Source organism: Lampetra planeri, chromosome 5, assembly GCF_965212315.1.
Source record: "Lampetra planeri chromosome 5, kcLamPlan1.2.h2, whole genome shotgun sequence".
NCBI lineage: Eukaryota > Metazoa > Chordata > Hyperoartia > Petromyzontiformes > Petromyzontidae > Lampetra > Lampetra planeri.
Window position 1 is genome coordinate 13,025,845 of NC_136111.1, and position 23,657 is coordinate 13,049,501.

At 47.5% G+C, this 23,657-nt stretch overlaps 2 protein-coding genes across 3 annotated transcripts; one reads left to right on the forward strand and one right to left on the reverse strand.

Annotated features, from left to right (window-relative positions):
• The first annotated feature begins 2,156 nt into the window (after nt 1-2,156).
• LOC144718900 (transmembrane protein 223-like) lies at nt 2,157-6,386 on the forward strand. The gene is made up of 3 exons (XM_078594493.1): nt 2,157-2,644; nt 4,152-4,329; nt 4,702-6,386. The coding sequence occupies exons 1-3, from the start codon at nt 2,351-2,353 to the stop codon at nt 5,004-5,006; spliced, it is 777 nt and encodes a 258-aa protein (XP_078450619.1). The 5' UTR covers nt 2,157-2,350; the 3' UTR covers nt 5,007-6,386.
• A 584-nt stretch (nt 6,387-6,970) lies between these two features.
• On the reverse strand, nt 6,971-22,481 carry LOC144718898 (uncharacterized). 2 transcript variants are annotated; one of them, XM_078594492.1, is made up of 12 exons: nt 21,433-22,481; nt 20,229-20,347; nt 19,965-20,087; nt 16,895-17,002; nt 15,874-15,973; nt 14,183-14,255; nt 13,619-13,733; nt 12,796-12,917; nt 12,333-12,482; nt 11,603-11,765; nt 10,432-10,575; nt 6,971-9,922 (listed from the first exon to the last, which is right to left on the reverse strand). In XM_078594492.1, the coding sequence occupies exons 1-12, from the start codon at nt 22,361-22,363 to the stop codon at nt 8,108-8,110; spliced, it is 3,963 nt and encodes a 1,320-aa protein (XP_078450618.1). In that variant the 5' UTR covers nt 22,364-22,481; the 3' UTR covers nt 6,971-8,107. The 2 variants fall into 2 exon arrangements, with proteins under 2 accessions (XP_078450618.1, XP_078450617.1); XM_078594491.1 differs by having other exon boundaries at nt 10,432-10,581; nt 21,433-22,480.
• Between the last annotated feature and the right edge of the window lie 1,176 nt (nt 22,482-23,657).

The following is a 23,657-nucleotide window of genomic DNA, read 5'->3' on the forward strand; positions in this document are numbered from 1 at the left end:
TCTGTAACATCTTTGACTAATGTTCAATGTACTGTATATCAGAAATTTGCACAATATTTCCAGATGTAATTCTAAACGCATGAGGCACTGTCACACGATACTTGCTGAGTGACTTCACGCACTCTACTGCCACCTACTGCATTTTTTAAAATATTAGATCTGGTGACAAGAACACATGTACATGGGGACGTATGCTATTTGTCAATCCACTGCTCAATTAGGGCCTCTTCATGCTATGTGGGTCGTGGGGGTTATTTGAACAAGTGTTTTTGTGGCAGAGCACTCGACTGACCATAATTCCTCCAGGGTTGGTCAAATATGCACCAAATAGTGAAACATCAAAAGCCGTTACCTGATGGGAGACTGGTCCCTTCCATGGGGATGTGTAATTTCCACCACTGGTTTACGGTGGCCAAACAAGACAAGTGTCAACTCAATTATTGTTTCAACAGAAATAATGTTTTACCTTTGCTTGTCACAGCCCAAACCTCAAATTAAAAGAATTCCAAAAATGTTTAAGTTTCCACAACTTATTATTTTAAATAACGCCTGTCCAAATTCACGAGTGTCCAGATCTCCCATTCAAATTACATTATTAATAAGGTGATGGTGGGGCTAGTTTCAGGCTGCAAAGTTGTCCTGAAGCATTTGTGAAAATCGAGATTGTCATCACATGATGACCGTTACTTTTTGTCATAACTGGAATTTTGGCAAATTAAGTGCGGAACCAAATTTAATGTGATGGAGTTTATTGTACCGTCAACTTACCATACTTATTTGAGAACCCAGTGTATTTACAAGTGGCCGATATCTGTCTCTTGGGTCACGTGAACACTGGCAATGAGAGGTCAAGTCATGGCCACGCGACTGACATGAATGTGACGTGAGACACACCGTGAAACCTGGCAACCTACGCACCCCCCTACCAATTCACGGCAAAATTAAATAACCCACGTTGACAAAGTTAACGCTGCCAAACATCCCTGTCCAGGCAAGGCCCTGCTGGAAGAGCGTCTTTAAAATCAGTCGACGAGGCTCTCCTGCATGAATAGTTCAATTTTAATCTGCAATTTTGAGGGACTGTGTTTTGTCTTGGTGGGGTTTGGGGCTGTTGTTGTTTTGCTGCCTTGCCCGAGCTTGTATGTGTTTGAAAATCTGTAGAGATTGATGTACTTGTGAAATTAGTATTTATATATTTTTTTCTTTATTGACTTGCTCATCTTTTCTGTATTTTGCACTCCTATCGATATTTTCGTATTGTTATAACTTGCTGACCTGCCCCCACTGGACATGTGTGAAAAATAGCTTTATAGCTCATCGGATTCCTCCAGTCGAAATACAGTCTGATTCTGATTGGATCTCAGGATCTCAGTGGTGCCAGTTCATGTGGCTATTAATTACATATTTGACTATTGGTGGACAACGATGAGGTGTGGATTACGGAGATGGAGGTTTCCATATCCCCAAGTGAATCAAGCACTCCGACACCGAAACTGCATGAGAAGCTTGGGAGAAATTAGAATACTGTACTGTATTCACAATGTGTATCCTTGTGGCTGGAATTCTGGAAATCCCTGAAAGAGGAAGTATTGCTTTCCATTTTATTTATTACTGTATATAACCCGACATGAAAACAGGATGTGCTAAACAGCAATAATAGAGGCATTCTCAGAAAAACACCGGACAAAGCTGCAAACTGTTGAAACTTGGATTCTACTGCATAAACAACACAATTCGAAGGTTATAGCTATGTTGACAAGGACCTTCTGACATAGGCAGCCTTAAGGAGCCATGGCAACAGAGCCACAGTAGTTTCTGGGTAGCCAGTTCATTAATTATCAGTCAACGCGCTTGACCAAACTTTGCAAACTAGGTTTGCTGCCCTCTTGCAGGATATAAAGTTGTTATATTAGGGCATATGTACAATAACGTGTTGACTGAAGTTAACATGTTTTGTTTTGCCCTGTGATCTTTATTGCAAATCATTAGTTATTCTGCCTTCAAACAGCGTGCCCTGTGGGGTCACTAAAGTTTCCATTGCACATCATGCACAACTGATGACCGACGTCATCACAGGTGAAAACTGACGTCATCACAACTGACAGTGACATCACTTCAACTTGCTAGGTGACGTCATTTAAATCAACCGGTAATGACGCCATAGCGGAGGCCGCGCAGCATTGTAGGTAAAAGCAAGATGGCAGCGCCCAGGAGGAGCGAGCGCAGCGCTTAACCTCATTCCTGACATCGGGACGAAGTTGTTTTTTTTCAATCCAAAAAAAGAAACCGAATAAGACAGGCGGACCCCTTTCAAGTCGGCGAGCCGGGCAGCTATACTTGCAGGAGAAACATGCTCTTGCAAGCGGCTGCTGCTGCGTTCATTTGCCCGAGCGGAGCCGCTTCGGGGTTGGGCCGCGGATGGCGTCTCGGCCTCGCCTGCTGGGGCCGCCCCCTCCTCCATCGGCCCCGCCCCTTCAATTCGTGGCCCCGCCCACTACACCAGCGGGCACGCCCACTTCTGCAGTCACCCCGCCCCTTTCATCAGAGGCCCCGCCCCGTCCATCAGAAGCCCCGCCCCGACGCGGGTTCCACCTGGCGCGGAAAGAACTTGGAGGCGTCGCTGTGGAGGAGCGTGAACTTGAATGTTCGTACTTAAAGTTGTTGGGATTTTTCAGCCGCATGTCAGTCCACTGCTGGATGAAGGCTTCTTCTCCACGCAGCCTGGGTTGTTGTAGGAGGGCGCGGGATGGGAGGCATGTCGGGTCACCCCGCGGTGCCGAGATGTTAGCTCCCTCGCCTGGTATGGAGGAGGTCGTGGGTTTGATTATGACCCTGACCCCCTGTATATTTGGAGTTTGCATGTTCTTGGAGTAGCGTGGGCCCTCTGGTTTTTCCCTCCACATGCGTTTAAGAGTATTTTGCCGCTATCATTTGCGGCCAGGTCGCATCTGAACAAGAGCTATACATTATAGCAAAATGGGTCTTGGTAAAATAAAACGTTTTATCACTCGCCATTGATGTGAACCGTGGCCGGGAATCTTGAGTACAAAATAATGCACGAACCTCTGCGCCACCGCTCCGCCTTTCATTGCAGTTAGCGGTGCATTAATCAACCATAACAGTGAAGCATGGGTAACCCAAATACGTGGAGAGGCCCACATTTAGTGTCGGATTGATTAACGGCTGTAATTGTATACGGTATTCCCTTTTTTCAATACAAAAATACATTTAAAAATAACAGCCATGTCTTACCTCTCGTTACTTTCCTGCAATGATCCAGTGAACCTCACGAAGCCGGAATAAGTGTGGGAAGAGCCTATCTAGTTATGGGTGGGTGTCCGACGTACTATTAGATTACGTTTATACGTAACTAACACGTAACACATTTAACCACCATGTAATATATGTATCACGTAACTAAATATATACAAATTAATACAGTATTCACTCTTTAATACCACTTCAAAAACCACTACGTGTACCGTAGTTAAATTCGATGTACTGACCGTCATCACCATAAAAGCAGGTGGAAGTCTGTTTTGCAAATTAAATGTAAGCTCGAGAATGGGAGATCGAGAGAAAGACCCATATCAAAGCACGTGGATGGGCACAGCCTTCAAGAGCAAGTGTGCACTGAATTGTATGCAATCGTTAAGTATTGGATATTGCCTTAAGATTGCTTGTACGTGTGTGCATCAATTCTGTATCAATGGTCAGAGGCAGCGTCTTCACACTTAGTCTTGATTACATCTAAACAAGATCAGCATGTCATGTAATACCACACATCGCATAATTGAAACTTACATCACAACTCCCCCCAAATGTGAAATTTCTACCACGAAAAAAATTCGTAGCAGATGAATGCCTCCTAAAATCTTACTAGATGAATGCAAAAGGTTGGTTGTGCATCTTATAATTCGATTTATATTTGTATCTGACCACATTTGTATAACATTGCTATCAAACACGCGTTTTGGGTGCATCTTTCCAGAGCATATCTTCTGTAGAATATGGTAAAATCAGCTTAACTCGTTTTACTGACTTTAGTTGTGCAAGTGTACGTAACTTGATAAAACAGTTTTACCGTCATTGGGCATCATCAGTGTGCTGTAGTCGTCAGCACAGGCTGGTTCTGCGGCTGTGGTGCGCAGGTTCCGCGTGATGTGGTGATCTTCGAGCGCAACGACGGCCGCTTGCCTCGGCTGCTGGCGCTGTTCGCATGTGGCCAGGCGGTCTTCTGGGTCTACCTTGCACACTTCTCCTTCGGGGCACTGACCAGCAGCTCCGAGTTGTGGCGCTACGGATTCTCTATGTTCTGCCTCACCGTGGGTGAGTATCAACTCCATATTCCACTATCCCCATCTAGTGTCACGCAGTCTCCCTTCATCTTACCTGGTCCTCCTTCATCTTCTCTGGTCCTCCCTCCATTGAGATTGGTCTCCCTCTATCCACCCTGGTGTTTCTTCATCTCTCCTAGTCTCACTACATCCCCCCCAGCATCCCTACATCCCTACATTTCACTTGGTCTCCCTTCATTTCACTTGGTCTCCCTTCATTTCTCATGCTCCTTCCCTCCACTGTGGTCTTCCCCTTTGTATTATTCTCGACTTTGCATTCTCTATTCAGCCCTCCTGAATATTCCTCCCACCCTATCACTGGATACCATTGCCTTACCCTCTTCATAATTGTCTGTGCCCTCAGGCGTGATGATCGTGTTGGGCAGCGTCCTCTTCTCCTCACGCTACGTGCAGCGCGTGGTCCTACTTCGGGGCGGCCGGGCACTCACGTTCCGCACCGCGGCGCCACTTTTAGGACCGCTGGGGCCTGCGCGTGCCTTCGAGGTGGCAGTAGACTCTGTATCATGCCCCATCGCCGTCTCCAGCGCCACTGCACTCCTGCCTGTGCGCGTGCGTGGACGTCGATTCTATTACCTCATCGATAAACACGGCTCCGTGCCAAACCGGTCACTCTTTAATGCCACTCTTGGCACATTCCGCTCTTTCTGATGGCCGCCCTGGGGAGTTTTACGAGAGGAAGCAATGACACCCAATTGGAGAATCAGTTCTGGGTCCAACTCGTCTGAATCCTTTCTGTCGGCCTCATCCTAATCATAATTTTAGATATAATCCTAACTTATCCTATCCCTAGTGCTGACCTAACTCGTACTCTAAAACATATTGATAGCTCAGCGCTTTTCAAACTTAAGTCCTCGCATCCTACCAAAGTATACCTTTACATGTTTACCAGTCTTCCCTGTTCACAAACAAATCGATTTTACACACTTCATATGCCTGATGAGTAAAAACATCTCATGAAACGTGGAGTACTGATTCATATTAAGATATTGTACGTGTTTGTCCTTTGTGAAGTAAATACAGGACTGCTAATGCAAGACAAAGCACTTGCACCATATATTGACTTGATCGGAGAAAACTGGTAAAGATGGAAATGCACACTATGGTGGGGCACAAAAAAACGAGTTCAGGAAACTGCCCGAACTCTTAACCCAAGCACTAATCTTAACCCTAACATGTAACTTTAACTTTATCATATCCAGAAACACTCAACCTAAAAATACAACTGCTTATTAATGTCTAGATGTTTATCTAAGGCTCCCAGAATGAGGCTTGAAGATGTTACCGAGGAAATAAATTTGTGTAAAACGTTGACATTGGAAGTGTGCCACAATGGCACCAGATAGTGCTTTCATTACGCGTGTTGTCACCAGGATACTGGTGTACGTGATTATATTACAACAAACCTCTGGAAAAATGTTTTTCTTGATATCACCCAGTGGAAGGTTGTTTAATTAAACAGGGTTACTGGAAAATAGGTAAAAAAGTATAAAAGCTTTAACATTTCTAATGGGGTGCACAGATACAACTATTGAAAACGGATATTAAAAATCTGGATAGATTGAAAAATATTGCCAACTCAAATAAAGCAAAAGATAGTAAATTTAAGAGGTTAAAGTTATGGTAGCAAGAGGATATGAGAGGAGCCGCCATGTTGCTAAGGCGACCGAGTCACTTGGTGAATACCGCAAACACATAATAGGCAAAGCATGTAATCGGGGAGCATCCCAGCGAACAATGTCAAGCCTACACCCAAAAATATGTGACAAAGTATCCCAAGGAAGACCTGCAAAAGCCTGAAGACTCGGTTGGAGGTTTTCCTGTTTAATAATATGAATAAGAAAGTAAAGTATTGTTGCACTGATGCAAGTTTTGCTGTCAAACGCTTTACACATAACTGAAGTTTGTTTTATTTTGTATTATTGTAATATAAGGGCATTTGGTGCGTTCTTCCGCTTTGTCTCCAAAATATGGGAAATATATGTAAAAAAAGCAATGTTTAATATAGGTTTTATTAAAATTGCAATTGCATCCCGTTTGTGCATTCGTGACGATTGCATGAATGACAATGCATATTTAGCTGAACCAAATACTTGGATGAATGTTGCATCATTGTTACATAAATTTGCAATGGAAAAAGAGTAAAGTTAAGGTTTGGAAGAATAGGGGATAAAAAAAATGGAGTAGGAAACTTGTGACAGCAGTACCTGTGTCCCTTTGTATGCATGTGTAGAAATATGGAATTACCGATATCGTAGAGTGGTGGTGCAGTGGTTAGCACGTTGCGCTACAAACCCTGTGACCCAAGTTTGATTCCTGGCCACAGCTTACATCGTTGGCGTACATCTGAACTAGTCCAAGGCCTTTTTTTGGGTCACACAAGTCAGCCTTAATGAGTACCTCGTGTGCTGTGTAAACATCGGCACTGGAAAGACAGGCTGGCCCACACCACCGTCTCGTGCAACGTGCCAGCCTTCATAGGTGCTCACTAACGGCACCTGTCCCAATGGTCTGTTCAGGACATATGGCAGTATTTAACCTTGGATAACCCATATGAAGAAACATTACGGTGCCTTAGTTTTCCTCAAGAGTCTGAAGTCAAGTTCAAAATGAAATTCATAATACAATGTATTTTATTTTGCGCAGTCATTAGTAACTGGACTGACACCATGAAAACTCGTACACACACGAACCCTGTTTTATATCAGCAGGGTGTCTGGGATTGCAATCAGGTATCTTAGAGCCCAGTAATCCAAAATAGCCATCGAGCTAATTCAGCCATGCCCAGCCCATGGGTGATATGGCCAAATGAGCTCTGCGAGCCACTTGACCATCTCAGGTGGTTTGGAAGTAGGGGAGGTATGAGATGAACTGAAAAACTCGACTGGTTAAACTCTGGCTGTCATTTATCGATTATATCCGATTTTACTCAGGGAATGCTTCCTCTCATTGTTACTGTCCATTTGATTTTAAATGTTATATTAAGACAACTGTTTAAACTGATTTGTGCACTAAACTGGCTTAAGGGACATGACCTGTACCTTAAACCAGCATCTAAACCCAAGGCTCTGGACAAGTGTCTTGGATGTTTAGAGTGGAAAAGGCAGGCAGGTTAGAAATTATGGTTACTTGCTGCAAAAATAACAAGATATGCATCAATTAATTTCAACAATAAATAATACTTTTTTTACAGGAGGCTCCTTAGAGCTGTGCACAAAAGGGCGGTATTGACGCCAATGCATACTCAAAGTAAAAATAACACCAAAGGTATAATGACAATAACTACATCAGTAATTTGTGCAGCAAACTGCCTTATCTTACCTCGGCAACAAATGCAGCAACAATGGTGTAATAAAGCAGCTGGATGTGCTGCAAGTCTGCAAACACACATCGGGCGACTGGTTTGTCCATAGCAGTGTGTCAGTCAATGCGGCATCACTGTTCGACTTCCCCTACAGCTGCCCGGTCAGTAATTTCCATTGGGTGGTATCGACCGAAACATGCCACCTGCTGTTAATCGGACTTTAAAGATCCTGTGACAGCACTCACAAACAGATTAGGCTATTGTATGCAATTTTAAAATACCAACTTTAAAAATTACCTGCAAGGCCACAACTACTTAGTGTAAAAGTGTAATAAACTATTCTCTCGGAGTTCAGAGGTCGTTCATGATCAATGGCATAATCTCGCAGAACTCTGAATGAGGTCTAATGAAATATCAAATTGAGTGTTGCCCAAGGGGAGGCTCCACGTCACCTCCGTACTGATCCTACACGTCCCGGTCTCCTAGCCCTGTGTCCACCTGTAGCCCCACGTCCACCTGCAGCCCCACGTCCTCCGCGGGAGCATGTGACCCCATAGGACCCTGAGGGTTTGCGATTCCCACTTTTTTCATGTCCGCCTGTACAACCACCTCTTTCTGCTCCATGAGTGTGGCTGGCGGCTGTTGTGCATTTGGATGTTGCGTGCGCAGTCGTTTGTCCGCATGTACCAGCTGTTGGGTGTGTGGCTGGGATTCCAATTGTGTGTGCCGTTGTGTGTGTTGTGTTTGTGGCTGTGTGCACAAATGTGTGCCCAACTGTGTGGGCATCTGTGGGCGTGTCTGTATGCGATGTCGCGTACATGTGGACCGTTGGGTGGGATGATGGATGAGAAGTTGCGTGTCCAATTGTGTGTGTATCCACTTGGTGGTTGTTGATGGCGGTTGTATCCATGTGTGCCATCGTATGTGTGGCTTTGTGTCTCATGGTTTGTGTGTTCTCGGCTGTTGGTGTAGGTCTGTGTGTCACTGTGTGTTTGGTTGTGTGGCGTGTGGACACATCTGTCAGACTTGCCACATGTCTGCTTTTGTGTTCAACTACTTGTGTTGCTGAGCACGCCATCGCCTGCCCCTCTGCGCGCATCACTGTGTGTCCAACTGAGTTTGCATCTGAGTGCGATGTCGAACGTGCACTCTCTGCTGTGTGTGCCATTGCTTCTGCTGTTTGTACTTTTGTGTAAGCAGCTGCATAGGTTTTCGCGTGCACTGTTGTGTGTGCCGTTGCATAAGCAGTTGCGCGTGCAGCTGCATTACTAGTTGAACGCGCGACTGCACAGGCAGTTGCAGTCGCATGCAGATTTACATCGCTTATTGCCTGTACAGTAGACTGTGAGGTCATGTGTGGGGTTGAGTGTGCGACCATTTGCATGGTCAGGTGTGCGGCCGTGCATGAGGTTGTGAGTGTATTTGACTGTGCGGCTGTTTTTGAGGAGAGTTTGGTTGCGTGTGCAGTTGTGCACATCATGGCGTCCAGGGGGTGCTGTTGTGTGTGCAGTCGCTTTGTCAGTTGCTCTGACAGTTCGGGTGGCATGCACACACGAGGCTTTGCCTGTTGCTGTGGGTGACTATCAGACCGTGCCGGAGAATTTGGCTGTATCCCCTGCAGCTGTTTACCGGGCCGGCCCCACGGCTGTACGTGTGTTTGCTGTGTGGCTGCCACCCATGGTGATGCTGTTGGTTGCTCCTCCATAGCAATGCTGGGTTCCCCTTGGAGCCTTAGTGTTCCCATAACATCTGCCTGCGCCTGCTGCTGGTGATGCGGTTCTGTGTGTGGTTGTTGCTTCTGTGGGTGCTGCTGTCCCTGCGGCTGTGACCGGTGTTGGTGTTGCTGCTGCTGTGATGGACACGGTTGTTGCCGATTATGGTGCTCCTGCTGGTGCCGTTGCGGACTAAATGGAAGCTGGCTCAGTGGCTCTAGCATTTGTAGCGGTTGTCCACTTGGCTGATGCTGGTTTGGCTGTTGCTGCAACGCTTGTTGCTGCAGCTGCTCTGGTTGTTGCTGGCTTGGTTGCTGCTGCAGTTGTTGCTGATGGCTTGGTTGTTGCTGCTGCTCTCGTGGCTGTCGTTGTGGTAGCGATGGCTGTAGCGATTGCGGTGCGTGCGTGCGCACCGTATACGCCAAGAGCTGTGCAACGGCCGCGAGGCGCGCCGGCAGGGACGTGAGGCCTAGCAGCCCCAGCTGCACACGCGGCTCCAGCGGCAGCACCGCAATGAGCCACCATAGCCAAGCTGGCCCATCTGGCCTAGTCTACACACAACAACACCACCGACACCACCACCATCTACCATCAGACCCAACACCAGCATCATCACCATCATCGCCACCAGCATCATCACCATCATCGCCAGCAGCATCACCACCAACATCATCATCAACCACCAGCACCATGACAATTGCAAACCACCATAACTATAACCATCACCATCACCATCAGCACAACCACCACAAAAATCACAACTACCTCAAAGATCATTGCCACACTATCACTCCTATAACCACCACCAAGACAAACATCCCCTGTATAGCCTTAACAGACTATTGGGGTAAGTGCTGTTATCAAACACCACACAAGAAAGTGGGTGGCCAGCACCACGCCCACCCTTCCTTTGTCTGCAGTGGTGATGTTTACACATGGCTCCAGGCACAGGACTCATTTGAGGCCGAGTCGACCCAGGGGAGGCCCAGGATCGGTTGAAATAATCGCCACTGGTGTTGGCCACCACCACAATTACCACCATGAGCACCCTGGGTCTCACCTGGATGTCTGGCTCTGTCTGCGGCATGTCCCCGAAGTGCTGGCTGATGCGTCCGTGGTATCGGGGCTCCAACTTTGAGAACCAGCGCTCGGCACAGGTGCGAACCACTTCATGGAGGCGGCACAGCTCCCGCACTGCATCACCCTGCACCTACGCAATCATCAACAATACCATCATCATCATTATCAATATCACCATCAACACCATGAACAAAATTATCAACATTTTACAGAGGAAGCACAGATCACATCCGGCCTCCCCCAGCATCTGCAACATCAAAATCGATACCATCAATGTAACAACACCATCAGAAACATCAACATCCCCATAATCAGATCACTGGGCTCACGCAACTCTCACACCTCATCACAATGGACCGATACCATCAACATCACCATCTCACACCATCATAAATACCACCTACACTATCAACATCACAATCAACAGCATCATCATCAATACCACTTACACTCAACACGATCAATAACATAATCAGCACCACCACATTATGAAGTCAGCTCACATCCTCTACTGCATCCACCTCATGCCTACACCATCAACTTCAATAAAGACACCACCATCAACAATCACATAAACGTGGCACCAGCACGATACACACCAAATTTCCAATACACCATCAACATCTTCAGCATCAAGAACCAACATTTACATTAACATTGAGTGTCACCACAGCATCATAACCTTGCCTCTCATGTGACGTGTCATGTATCATATGTCCTCATCTCATGCTCCTTGTTTCCCTGTGCCTAATCCATATCTCCCCAGGTCCGATGTCTCGTGTCCCTCTTCAGTTTCAGTTTCATTTATTAGGTATAGCCCTGTGAGCCATGCGGCTCTTGACTCAGGTGCAACCGCAACAAACAAAAACATGAACAAAGAACATCTTAAAGTGACTACACGCAACAGAAAAATCCAGGAAAAAACAGCAAAGTCTTCCAGAAAAAAACACCGTAATCAACGCTAGTCCCGTGCCTCCCTGTATCCCCTTGTTCAGTGTGTCATGTTTCAAACACCCATCTTCCTGCTTCTCAAGTCCTGCGTCTCCGTGTCACCTTGTCCAGCATGTCCTTATGTTCTGTGTCTAATGTTTTCCATGCCCAGTGTCTTCCTTTGTCTCAAGTCCCGTGTCTTGCTGCTGTGTTCCCCGTACCGGCGTATCATGCAGCAGAGCCACGCGTGCCGTGCTGTAGCCATCCCGGGCTGACCTCTCCGTGACCTGGAAGCGACGTCCGCCCACGGCGCTCACGAGGGAGCGGCCGTCTGGGTACAGGTGCACACCCCGCACCTCCAGCATGCAGCCCACATCCGCGAACCTGACCCACAGCACACATGGGGGGCACACATTTCGAATGAGACGAATCAGCCAAATAAAATCGAATCTCAATTTCATCTGAGCTTCAAAATCTGAATATAACTGAACCTAAATCTTTATTGCTTGAACTTAAAAAGCACAAAAACGAAATACATTAGAAAATATTATATACAGGGGGCACACACATAACACTAACACACACTCTAAGAGCATACACAACAACCAAAGCACAAATAAACTAAGAGACATGGGGTCGCAGATGGACAACAAAGACAAACAAGATGGTGCGAATGATGATAAGGACAGAATAAGCACTGTGAACAGCAACAATGAAAAGTTAATAAAGTAATTAAAAGGGGGCATGAATAAGCGAGGTTAAAGTTAGCGTGAGTGGTCAGATTCGTGCTGGAGGCTGACTGGCTGCGTTCTTGGGTCAAGATAGACCCCGTGTTTGTTTGGCGAATGCACATTTACCTGTTTGCCCCTCCCCAAATCGGCAATTATGGCCTTTTGCGGTGTTTGCCAGATTTCGGTGTAGTTGTTGTAGAGCATGGTGCGGCTCGCTCACCCGTGCTGCTGGTCCCAGGCGCACATGCCGAATGAGCGAGTTCCATCACGGATGCAGCGGCGCAGCATGAGGCGGTAGCGCGCCTCAAACACGTGCAGAGGGCACGGCACCCACGGGAATGCCACGGTGCACACAAATATCGGCACCTCACTGCACAGTACCACACACACCTTGTCAACACGGCATGCAAGGGAACAACCACGGCAAACACAAAAACCGGCACCTCGCTGCACCGCAATATACACACACCCCCTCAACACGACGTACACACTGCACCACACACGACATCAACACTGCACCCAGAGGAAGGTGATGGTGCACGCACACACCAGCACCTCACTGCTCGCACCGCACGGCAAAACCCCCACATCAACGCAGCACGCACACCACACACCGCACGACACTCAGGGGGGATGCCACATTCATTCCTGTATCCCCATGTGTCCCAGTCTGTGCAACGCACCCGGCCATCTCCTTCCGCTCCTCCGCATTCTGTCGCTCTCTCTCTCGCCTCTCCTCGGCCAGGAAGTGAACCATCACCCCTTCCAGGCATGAGTTGCGGGTGAACACGGCACGCGCCAAAAACTGCACACACGAACACACACACGACATTTACACACTGACCGTAACTGTAAATTTGTGTCATTCCCCCATATAGCCAACAGCCTCCCCATATCCCCCATGCTCCCTGAAAATGTCCTTGTCCTATGTCCCCAAGTCATATATGTCCCTCTGTCTCCACGTTTGCCCTGAGCCTGTATGTCCCCTTGTGTCCCTCCTTGTGTTCCTGTGAGTTTCCATGTTTCATTGTCCTCATATCCAAACATCCCTCTACAAATCTTGACTTAAAGCTTTCGTGACTGCAAGAATTCATACTCTTTGGGTCTTTCGGTAAAGTCACATAGATAGACAAATAATAAAAAATCACGTTTCGATCGCAACACAAGCAATCGTCCTCAGGTGAGGTCCTCAGGTGAGGTCCTCAGGTGAGGACTATCTATCTACGTGGCTTTACCGGAAGACCCAAAGAGTATGAATTCCTCTACAAACCCTCTCATGTCCCTGGTTTCACACAATCATTCCCATGTGCTCCCCTTTGTTTTCCAGTGTCCCACTGACCATGTCCCCCTTATATTCCCCATGTCCCTGTGTCCGTCTTGCCCCATGAACTCTTTGTTACTCATATTCCCCCTGCCCCGTGTCCGCCGATCACTCCCGATCATGTCCGTGTCCCCCACTGTCCCGGGTCCCCATGTTCCCGACGTCTCCGTGTCCCCCATGCCCACCTCCACGAGCCCCTCCTTGCAGAGTGGGCACTGATGCCGGTGGTCGAGGCTACGCTCAAGGCAGGCGGTGCAGAACGTGTGGCCGCACGGTGTCGTCACGGGCTCCCACAGCAGCCTGTGTTTACACATACACACGTGTACAGATAAGTTCACAAACTTATGTGCACACACAAATAAGACTCACGTTATCCTATTAAATTATTTGAGCAATGCTGTTAGCAAGCACTTATTAAAGTTGATAAACAATTGGTCATCTTTGTAACCCTTGCTATGATGGTGACATTATAGCAGATACTAATTTAAGGATGAATCAATAAAAAGGGGTGGGGGTAGATCAGGTAACATGCACATTTTCAATGGTAAGGAATTAAACCTGAGCTATGCGAGTTGTAGCGCAGTGCAAACACACAATTATGCACATACAAACTCACATATGCACACTTGACATGTGTGCTCATATACACACACTCATAACTCTACACGCTTTCTTCACAAAAAACACAGCAGTATAATTAATATCAATAATGACAGTGATGATTAAAATTATTATGGTGGTGATCGTACCTCATACAAAGAGAGCATTCCAGGTCCGATGGGTCGATACGATGCCTGGGTACCTCGCTGATATAATCACATTCTAAAACAGGAAAATGCGATGAGGGTTGATCAAAAGGCTTCATACATCACACACATTCAAGCACATGGGGCATTTGCAAGGCACATGAAGGGGAAAGTGGCAAGGCCAACATTAAACACGCCTTACTGACCTTGTCTATCCAATGCCCACACAGCACCAGGTACTCATTTTAAGGCAGAGTAAATCTACTGGAGGCTCAGGCCATTTTCAGATACTAACACAGACTGCTGTGCACTGCTATTTGTAAAAGCAAATTGAAATATTTTTATAGTATATCAGCCTATTGGCTATTTATATATGTGTAATGAGCGACTTCCGTGAGACGTCGTGTAGAGGGTACTTCTTCTTTATTCACACACGGGCACAACACAGGCCAACCTAATCTTCTCATTCTGAGTACAACACTTAGATGTTAGCGTCTCTACTGGCTTCACACACGGCGATCACACGGCGTGGTTCCACCCGTTCACTCTCGGCTTCGCCGCTGGCTGGCGGCGCTGGCTGGCGGCGTGCCAGGAAGGGCGATGGAACCCCACAAGAGATCTTCCACGTGGCCGGACGACGGAGAGAGATGACGGCTAGCAGCGACGCAGTCCGGACCCAAGACTCCACACACGAACCCCGAGTCCTCCTCCGGCCCCACTTATATCACCGCAGGCGCGGCTAGGCTCTGCCTCTGGCCACGCCCCATCGTGGAACCTTCGAGCGGGTTCCTGGAGCATCCCGGCGAGCCCCACCTATTACCTTTGCCCAGATACCTCTCCCTATCGGATTGGATGTTGTTTTAGCGGTGCCTGCTTCCCTTTTCTAACCAGCAGGTGTCATCATTTCATTACACATGTACAGGATATCTGACCATACTTCGCCATGCTGGTCACTGCGGGTTGGTCATGGGTAGCCTAGGATTTTTCTGCACTGCCCTGATAATGTAGGGCTACAACAGTTTACAACAACTTTGTTATGCACTGTGGCCGCTCATCCAAGTGTAGTGGCATCGGCGGATGCCACTGCATGTTGTGTGAAGCCAGCCTGTGTGAGGCACGACACACGCCGCTCACACCACCTACAGCACTGCAGTGGGAATGCAGTACCGGCCCTAGCGGGGGCCGGCTAAGATCGCCGATCAAGCATGGACGGCACTGCACTACACGTGCAGTGTCAGCCTCTGGAGGTTAGGGGGCGAGAGTGCCAGGGACGGTGCAGGGGTACACAGGGGGCCATGGCACTCCATGTGAACCTGGAGGCCTGGTGACCGGAGGTACCGGTTCGGGGGCCCCAAAGAGGGGGTTGGGGGACCACAGGACCATAACCAAGTCCCTCTCGAAGGCTCGAAATAAACGTGTTGCTTCTAAGAAGTCTCTGCCTCCCTGGTGTGAATCACTACACAAGCACTTCTGACATGCATATGCACTTAATAAATTCAGTTGCACACTTATTAAGACTCAACTACGCATGCAAACACCAACATGATCAATCTGAAATACTCATAAGCTCACAAGCAGTTGCACATACATGCAAAAATTTCTGCATGTGCTTAAACGCTTCATCACACTCACTTGCTTAAAATGCTCTTATATTCACAATCACTCGCACCAACCCGCACGCTCCCAGGCCTCACCAGCTGAGTCTGGATGTGGTGGCTGACCCTCTCCATCGCAGTCCGAGTCAGAGGCCGAGTGCTTCCGCTTCTTATGAACTTCTACCTGACCCTCTGTACACTGCAGCCACACAAAAGACAAAGATCCCCCATCAACAACTATTGGGGCAAGTACCGTTAGCGAGCACCTATGAAGGCCAGCATGGCACAAGAGGGGGTGGGTGGCCAGCACCATGCCCGACCAACTTTCTCTCCCTAGTTGCGATGTTTGCACACTGCACTAGGTACTCATTTGAGGCCGAGTCGACGTAGGGGAGACCCAGGACCGGTTCAAATAATCGTCACTGGTCTTGGCCGTGAGCGGAAATCGAACTTAGGTCGCCGGGTTCATAGCGCAGCACGCTAACCGCCACACTACCGCTCCCCACACCAATACCTGCCACCAAGTGACGGTGACATCACCACGGGGCCTATGCCAGGCCAGGTGCACTTTAAGGCCACGCGAAGGTTGAAGGCTCGCTCCCCACACACACGCCAACACAAACTTTCACCATCCATACTGACATACAATCCCTCAGCATCCACACTGACACACACAGAAATAGATGCACTCCCTCAACATCCACCCTGCAACATCCTCAATGCAGTGCACATGCTTCCTCATCATCCACCCTGAGATACACAATTTCTCACCATCCATATCAACACACATGAGTTGTCATCAACCCTTGCAGCACGCACATTCACACAAACCTTTAGCATGCAACTGAAAACAAAAAGACCCCCTTATGGCCATACAAACTGTTGGGGCACGTGGTTTTAGCAAGCACATATGAAGGCCGGTATGGCATACGAGGAGGTGGTGTGGCCATCACCAAATCCAGCCGCCGTTGTCTCCCAATAATACATATGTACACAGTCTTACAATGCACAAAGTAGCATACTCCCACAATCCACCTTGTGGCAAACACACCCTTTTCATCCACAATAGACGCTGTGCAATAATTATCTTAAGTATACAAAGTAATGTATTTTACGTTACGTGATTGGCTGGCTGGTTGCCTAGTGACTGAAGGAAGGTCCCACTCTTGAGGCTCCTGCTTGCCACGCCAACCTGCTCCGGAACCGGGCTTAGCCATTCAGAGAGGATCTGTGGAGTCACATGATCCAAACAACAGCATACCAGCATGGGCCACCCAATGTTGATAAGTCAAAATTCAGTGCCGAGGCATAGTTTCCAATGAGACTTATAATGACAGGTCAACACATTTTGCTCACACGATTACCCACACACACTTTATTTATTTAATCAACAAAAGAATCGAGCACAATACACGTGTGCACAATAATGATGCTGAACACCTTAAACCAGTCGATATGTTCCCATTCTATTTAAGTATCATTAAATTAGTCAAAGAGAAAAGGGAAGGGATTGGGTGTAGAGGGTATTTGAATCCTAAACAAAGTTAAACATCGATTTAAATTAAAGTAGCAGAATGGAATTAAAATATGAAAGAACATGATGCAGCGATTTGGATCCTGGAGTATTACGTGCGAGGTCGGTGGGGGGGGTGTAATAAATGGGGCCCATATCTCCTAAAAAGTCGACTTGTCCCACATTAGAGCCAACGTGTTCTATGGGTGCCAATTTGAATATTTTATTTGCCCTAGTCTTGATTGGAGAGGGTACAATTACAGTAAAACCTCTTAATTCGCGGATTTTTCCTTCGCGAAATGCGGTTATTCGCAATTTAATATTTGTACACCAGTTTAAGTTTCGTGCCTTTTTTTCCCCTTCGACTATTCGCGATTTGGCAACATCGCATCATGGGGGTGGGGTACTTGTGCAGTACGGTAGTGGTCTTTTATTTCGATCATTGGGTATAAGCGTCTAGTGAGTGGAGGAAGTGAGAGAAAAAGGCAGAAAAAAGTGAAAGGTTTAGCTCAGAAAGAAGAGTTGTTGGGTTGACTTGCTCGTGGTGATAGTACAGCTGCTGCTCAGTTGTGTTAATGGGAGATTAGGGAGAGAGGGAAGCTCAATCATGCTCATCTCCCTCCCTAATCCCTCTCTCTCTAATCCCTCTCTCCCTAATCCCCCATTAACACAACTGAGGTACTTGCGTCCTGGGGTGGAATTCCTTTCTAGCTCAGACCCCGCTTGCTTGCCCATCGCCACATATATAACCTTGTTGTAGCTGCTCTTTCGCTAGTTCAGTAGTTCCACTGCTGGATTATATTTTTTCCGCCTGAGAACGACCACTTGTGTTGCGATCTAAACGTCGTGATTTATTTTTATTTTATACCTACGTGACTTTACCGAAAGAACCAAAGCGTATGGATTCCTGCAGTCACGAAAGCTTCAAATCAACACAGTATCTACATTCGCAAATTGTACTTTCGTGCAGATTTGCAAGAACATAACCCTCGTGGATATCGAGGCCTTACCATAATAGGATTCGAGCGTGTAGCGTTTCATTGATTCAGCACATTCTGTGATAGCCCTAACATGATGATGGGAATGATGGCCTCAACAAAATGATATGCCATCCGATGATCAGGCAAGTGACCAATGGTGGCATCACCATTATCACTCGATATTGTTACCAGGTAAAAATGTTGTTCTGCTGCCAGAAATGGATCGTTTGTCAAAGTAATCCCACTCAAGTAATAACCCAAATGAAATATAATTTATTGTTGAAGTCCTAAAAAATATATACAGTGCACAGACTCTTGTCCCTTTAACCAGGAAATGTATGTTGAATATTAGAAGTTTCCTGTTGGGAACGTAGCAATTTTTTTGTGTTTGACATGGGAGAAGAAATTTCGATTTAAAGCTTTCGTGACTGCAGGAATTCATCTTCTTGGATCTTTCGGTAAAGTCACGTAGAAGGGAAATAATAAAATAATAAAAATAAAACATAATAAAATACAATTCTCACGACGTTTCGGCCACAATGCAAGCAGCCGTCCTCAGGTGAAGAACAGGTCTGTCGGAAAGACAGCGTCTGAATGGGTGTCTTTAGGAAAATCCACCCATAAGAGAGGCTAAGAGGTGCTAAGTAGACTTTTAGCCTTCACATTAATACCTGGTAATGCATAACTTGACTCATTAGGTATTTAACTTGAATGAAGTCATATCTGTCAGGCATGAAGGATTTTTTTTTTATGAAATAAGAAACAAAAAACATTATATCGCCAGATGACAGCAAAGGTTTGTACTGGGTGACGTGGCAGAAACCTGTAATCCAAAGGTTCTTGAACCTTTGTACAGTAAGGACTCAGAGTACGCCGGGGGTTAGGTTTTCGTGTAACCCCGCAGAAGTGAGAATTTGCATACGTTGGGATTCGCCTACACGAGTGTATATAAAATGTAAGAGTGTACATACATTTAGATTTTAAGCTTTCGTGACTGCAGGAATCCATACTCTTTGGTTCTTTTGGTAAAGTCACGTAGGTAGAAAAATCTAATAAAAAATGTTTTCTTATTTATATTATTATTTTATGTTTCTACCTACGTGTATAGTGTACATAAAATGTATATAAATGTACATAAATGTTTAATAAAGTACAGTACTGTACAGTTAACTATTCACTAATCATTTGTAGCACAGGTGATATAGTTACACGCCCTCAAATACATGTTCACGTCATGGCGGGGGTAATTTGACTCACTTCCCGCCCCGTGCGTGTAGTAAAAGTACGAATTACAAGTGTAAGTATGAATCGGGGTCAGTCGCGTATGAGCGGGTCCGCGTACTCTGAGACCTTACTGTACAGCGTATTGACATGACTGCATTCAGATGCTATATAAACCCAAATTGTATTGCACTCTATTTGTGAAACTCTCAAAACCTGCTGGGCTATTAGACCAGAAATTGACAGTGCTATGAACCAAGCAACCTGAATTCAATTCTCAGCGATGGCAAACATTAATGGAGAGTGATATCTCAACTGGGGTGTTGAAGTACTGTGTATTGACAAAGAGCTCTAACTGACTTTAGTTATCAACAATTCATATTGATCGTATATCGTCCCTCAGAATGCTCACGGCCTAACTCCCCACCACCTCAGACAGGGGCAAAAAGAGCAGCGAGGATTGCACGACCTCTGACCTCGCCGATGGCACGAGCGGCTGACTCCTGGGTAGCATCGAGAGCGAGGCCTCTTAGAAGCGCCCCCACTGCCTCCTCCTGCCGTCCCAGTGCCAGTAGACTCCAGCCCCTCGCCACCACGGCCTTTGTATTCGTACACGCGCATAAGCATCCACAGGCACAGAATATTAGCCATGTAATTGTTCACCAACAAGAATTTAGATAAATTGTCATAATTCGAGGTTGTAATTCAAGAATCCATTATTTGATGTCCGGTGAAAGTACCTGTGCATTGTGTGGTTGTGCTCGGCAAGCCTGCTCTGCGTCACGGAGAGCGCCAGTTGGGTCTCCCATCTCCAAGCGAACCCTCGACCCCATGACCAGCGCTCCCACGTCACCTGGAACTGAGACAATTGTGACCCAAGCAAATAACAAAGCAGCACCATCAGCAACAGCCAAACCCTCTTTTGTATTTAACCAAGCGAGAAAACAACGAGTGTTCCTCTGTCGCGAGTCAAGTTTGAGTTACTGGAGGATCAAGTCCAGTATGGGAGCCCAGATAGGACATAGCACCCACCCTCTGACGCCAAATTCTAGGGTCCCTTCTGTCAATCCCTAAGTATTGAGAGCATCCCCGGGTGATCTGTCCCCACCACCTTTCATCAACCAGGACACGTCGGGTACATGCGCCTGGAAGATATTCGGTGCGTTTTTTGTCGTCCAACATTCTGCAACGGACCTTTGTTCTTGTGTACAGCAGCAATTTAATACAAATATTAAAAATAAAAGTATTGACAGTAACAGTACATATGATGGAGCCACAAGGCCTGTGGCCAACCTGTCGGCCTCCTTTACCCATCAACTCATTATCTCACGGTCCGGTGTCTCTGATTTGACCATCATGAGCCTCTCGTGATTAAAACAAAGTGCCTCTGACGAGGCCATTAAGAATCACCAGAGAGAAACGCACAGAAATGCCTACGGTTTGAACCAAGAACATGGGATGCGAGCTCTTTCACATGATCATCATAATTTGTATTTCGACTGGAGGAATCCAACGGTGTCCAGTAAAGAGAGCGTCCGTTTAACACGTTGGCTTTCGCGACCAATATTCATAAAGGTGTTTTTGGGTTAGATCGCGTAAGTATAATTTCGGGATGTAATTACCAGCTAAACGTCGTACTCAAATTGTAAATGTCGTGGATTTACTCTCCAACACACCGGTGGACTGAAGTAGTAACTAAATTGTCGCGTTGTTTACGTGACAAACCTTACTGGCTGTGTCGGGTGGTGGAGGCTTACGACACATTTATACTTCCGCGATCTAACCCAAACCCCTTCATTATGAAGACAACCTCCGTTAGTGGCTTCTGAACGTTCTCGAAAAGCCACGGCCATTCACAACCTCCTGCGATGGACACGGCCCTCCCCGTTTGAACCTCAATGTCTCTTGCCACGGCCCTAAGTGAACCTTCTGGGAAGACCGTACCGAGTGCGAGTGCCCGCTCACACATCTCCAGCGTCGTTCGCAGCTCATTGCCCACGGCGAAGAGCCGCGCAGCCTCCACGCGGACCTGCGCCGCCTCTGCCCTCCGTGGGAACCACTTGGCGAGCAGACCGCCCAGCAGCACGTCCACACGGACCGGCGTCCCAGGGGCACAGGTGGACACGGCCCCGCATGTCCCGCACGCCTCCACTGCAGCGGCTCGGGATGAGGCGGCTTCGTCAAACGCGGCCCCGGGCACCCGCAGCTCGGCGCAGCTCCTGCAGCAGCTGTGGCCGCAGCTCAGGGTCACGGGCTCCGACAGCCAGAAGTGACACAAGCAGCATTCGAAAAGGCCCGACACAGAGGCGGCCGCTGCTCCTCCTGCAGACATTTCTGACCCCAACCCAGACCGCGCAGCTCCCCCCAAGCCACCGGGTCTCACAAGAGACGCAGATCCCGACCCAGATCCCACAAGAGACGCAGACCCAGACCCAGATCCCACTGACGCAGAGCCCGGGCACCCAGCAAAGCCCGCAGACCCCGACCCAGATCTCACAAGAGACGCAGACCCTGCGAACGCCGACCCCACCGCCCCTGCCGTGCCCGCCTCTCCTCGCTTCCCGGATGGCGCAAGATTCGTTCTCCGACTTGCCTCCCCGCTGTGGTTGCTGCTGTTGTTGTTGTTGATGTTGACACGAAGGCGCACGGCCATGAGCCTTGCCAGGGCGAACAGGCGCTCGCCGCTCAGCGCAAGACCCAAGCGGCGCGCCGCTGCGTACGCGTCCAGGGCCTCGTCGAGACGGCCCTGCCTGGCCAGCGCGTCGCCTCGCCGCAAATCCGCGTCGGGCAGAGCGGTCCACGCCTCGGTCTCGTCCGCGTCCAACGCCTCTGCGCTCGGCGTGGTGGACATGGCGGCAGGAACTTGTTTAAACATCGCGTCTATTCGTTGTTGGATGGTGATGTTGGTGGTCGCGAGGAGACGCGGTCACGCAGCGGTGACAATCACTCATCTTGCCCCGAGTGTGGAGACGAGAATCGATTCGCGGGGAATCGCGAGCGGTCACGGGAGGTGGAATCGACGAGACGAGGGGGGATTGATTGCGCTGTGGGTTTTTGGAACGCGAAATCTCGACGGTGATCCAATTAAAGAGACCCACACACCACACACCACACCACCATAGATGTATCTTGACCCCTCGTGATTATAATGACCTCACATAGATGTCAACCCATACGGTTTACGCGTATTCTTGCACAGGGGAATTTAGTTTTCAGGTCCATACGGTGTCCAGCCGTTTCAAAACGGGCAACAAAATGTTTTTTTGTCTATTTCTTTGTTTGTGTTTCTCCCTTGTGATGGGACTGTAGGATGAACGTTGAGATTTATAAGGGCACGGGGTGACCAATAAGGTCTGAATTGGTCTGTAATAAGGTAGGGCACTGATAAGGGGTTGCCAGGTATGCATGTCTCGCCCTTCATATGCGACTCTATATAATGTGGGATGGGTGTATGAGCATATGGCATGTGTAATTAGTAACACTTTAAACAGCACTTTGTCAATCCACTGCTGGATGAAGGCATCCCACCGCTATTGGTCGTGGGGGGGTTTATTTGACCAGACTTCACCATGCTGGTCAATTGCGGGTTAGTGGAGTGGGTTGGCGGGGGACAGAATTAGTTCAGATATTCTAGATTTGAAGCTTTCGTGACTGCAAGGAATCATATTCTTAGGTTTTTTCGGTAAAGTCACGTAGGTAAAACATCAAAATTAATGAAAATAAAATAAAATAATACAAAAAATCACGACGTTTCGGAGGCAACACAAGTCTCCGTCATCAGGTGGGACCGTCACAGCCGAATTAGCTGCAGCTAATTCGGCTGTGGCGGGGGACAGAATTAGTTCAGATATTCTAGATTTGAAGCTTTCGTGACTGCAAGGAATCATATTCTTAGGTTTTTTCGGTAAAGTCACGTAGGTAAAACACCGTCACAGCCGAATTAGCTGCAGCTAATTCGGCTGTGACGGTCCCACCTGATGACGGAGACTTGTGTTGCCTCCGAAACGTCGTGATTTTTTGTTTTATTTTATTTTATTTTCATTAATTTTGATGTTTTACCTACGTGACTTTACCGAAAAAACCTAAGAATATAGTTCAGATATCGCTCGCCACTCATATAAGTCGTGGCCAGTTGCCGAACCACTGCCTGAATATACAAACTATAGTGA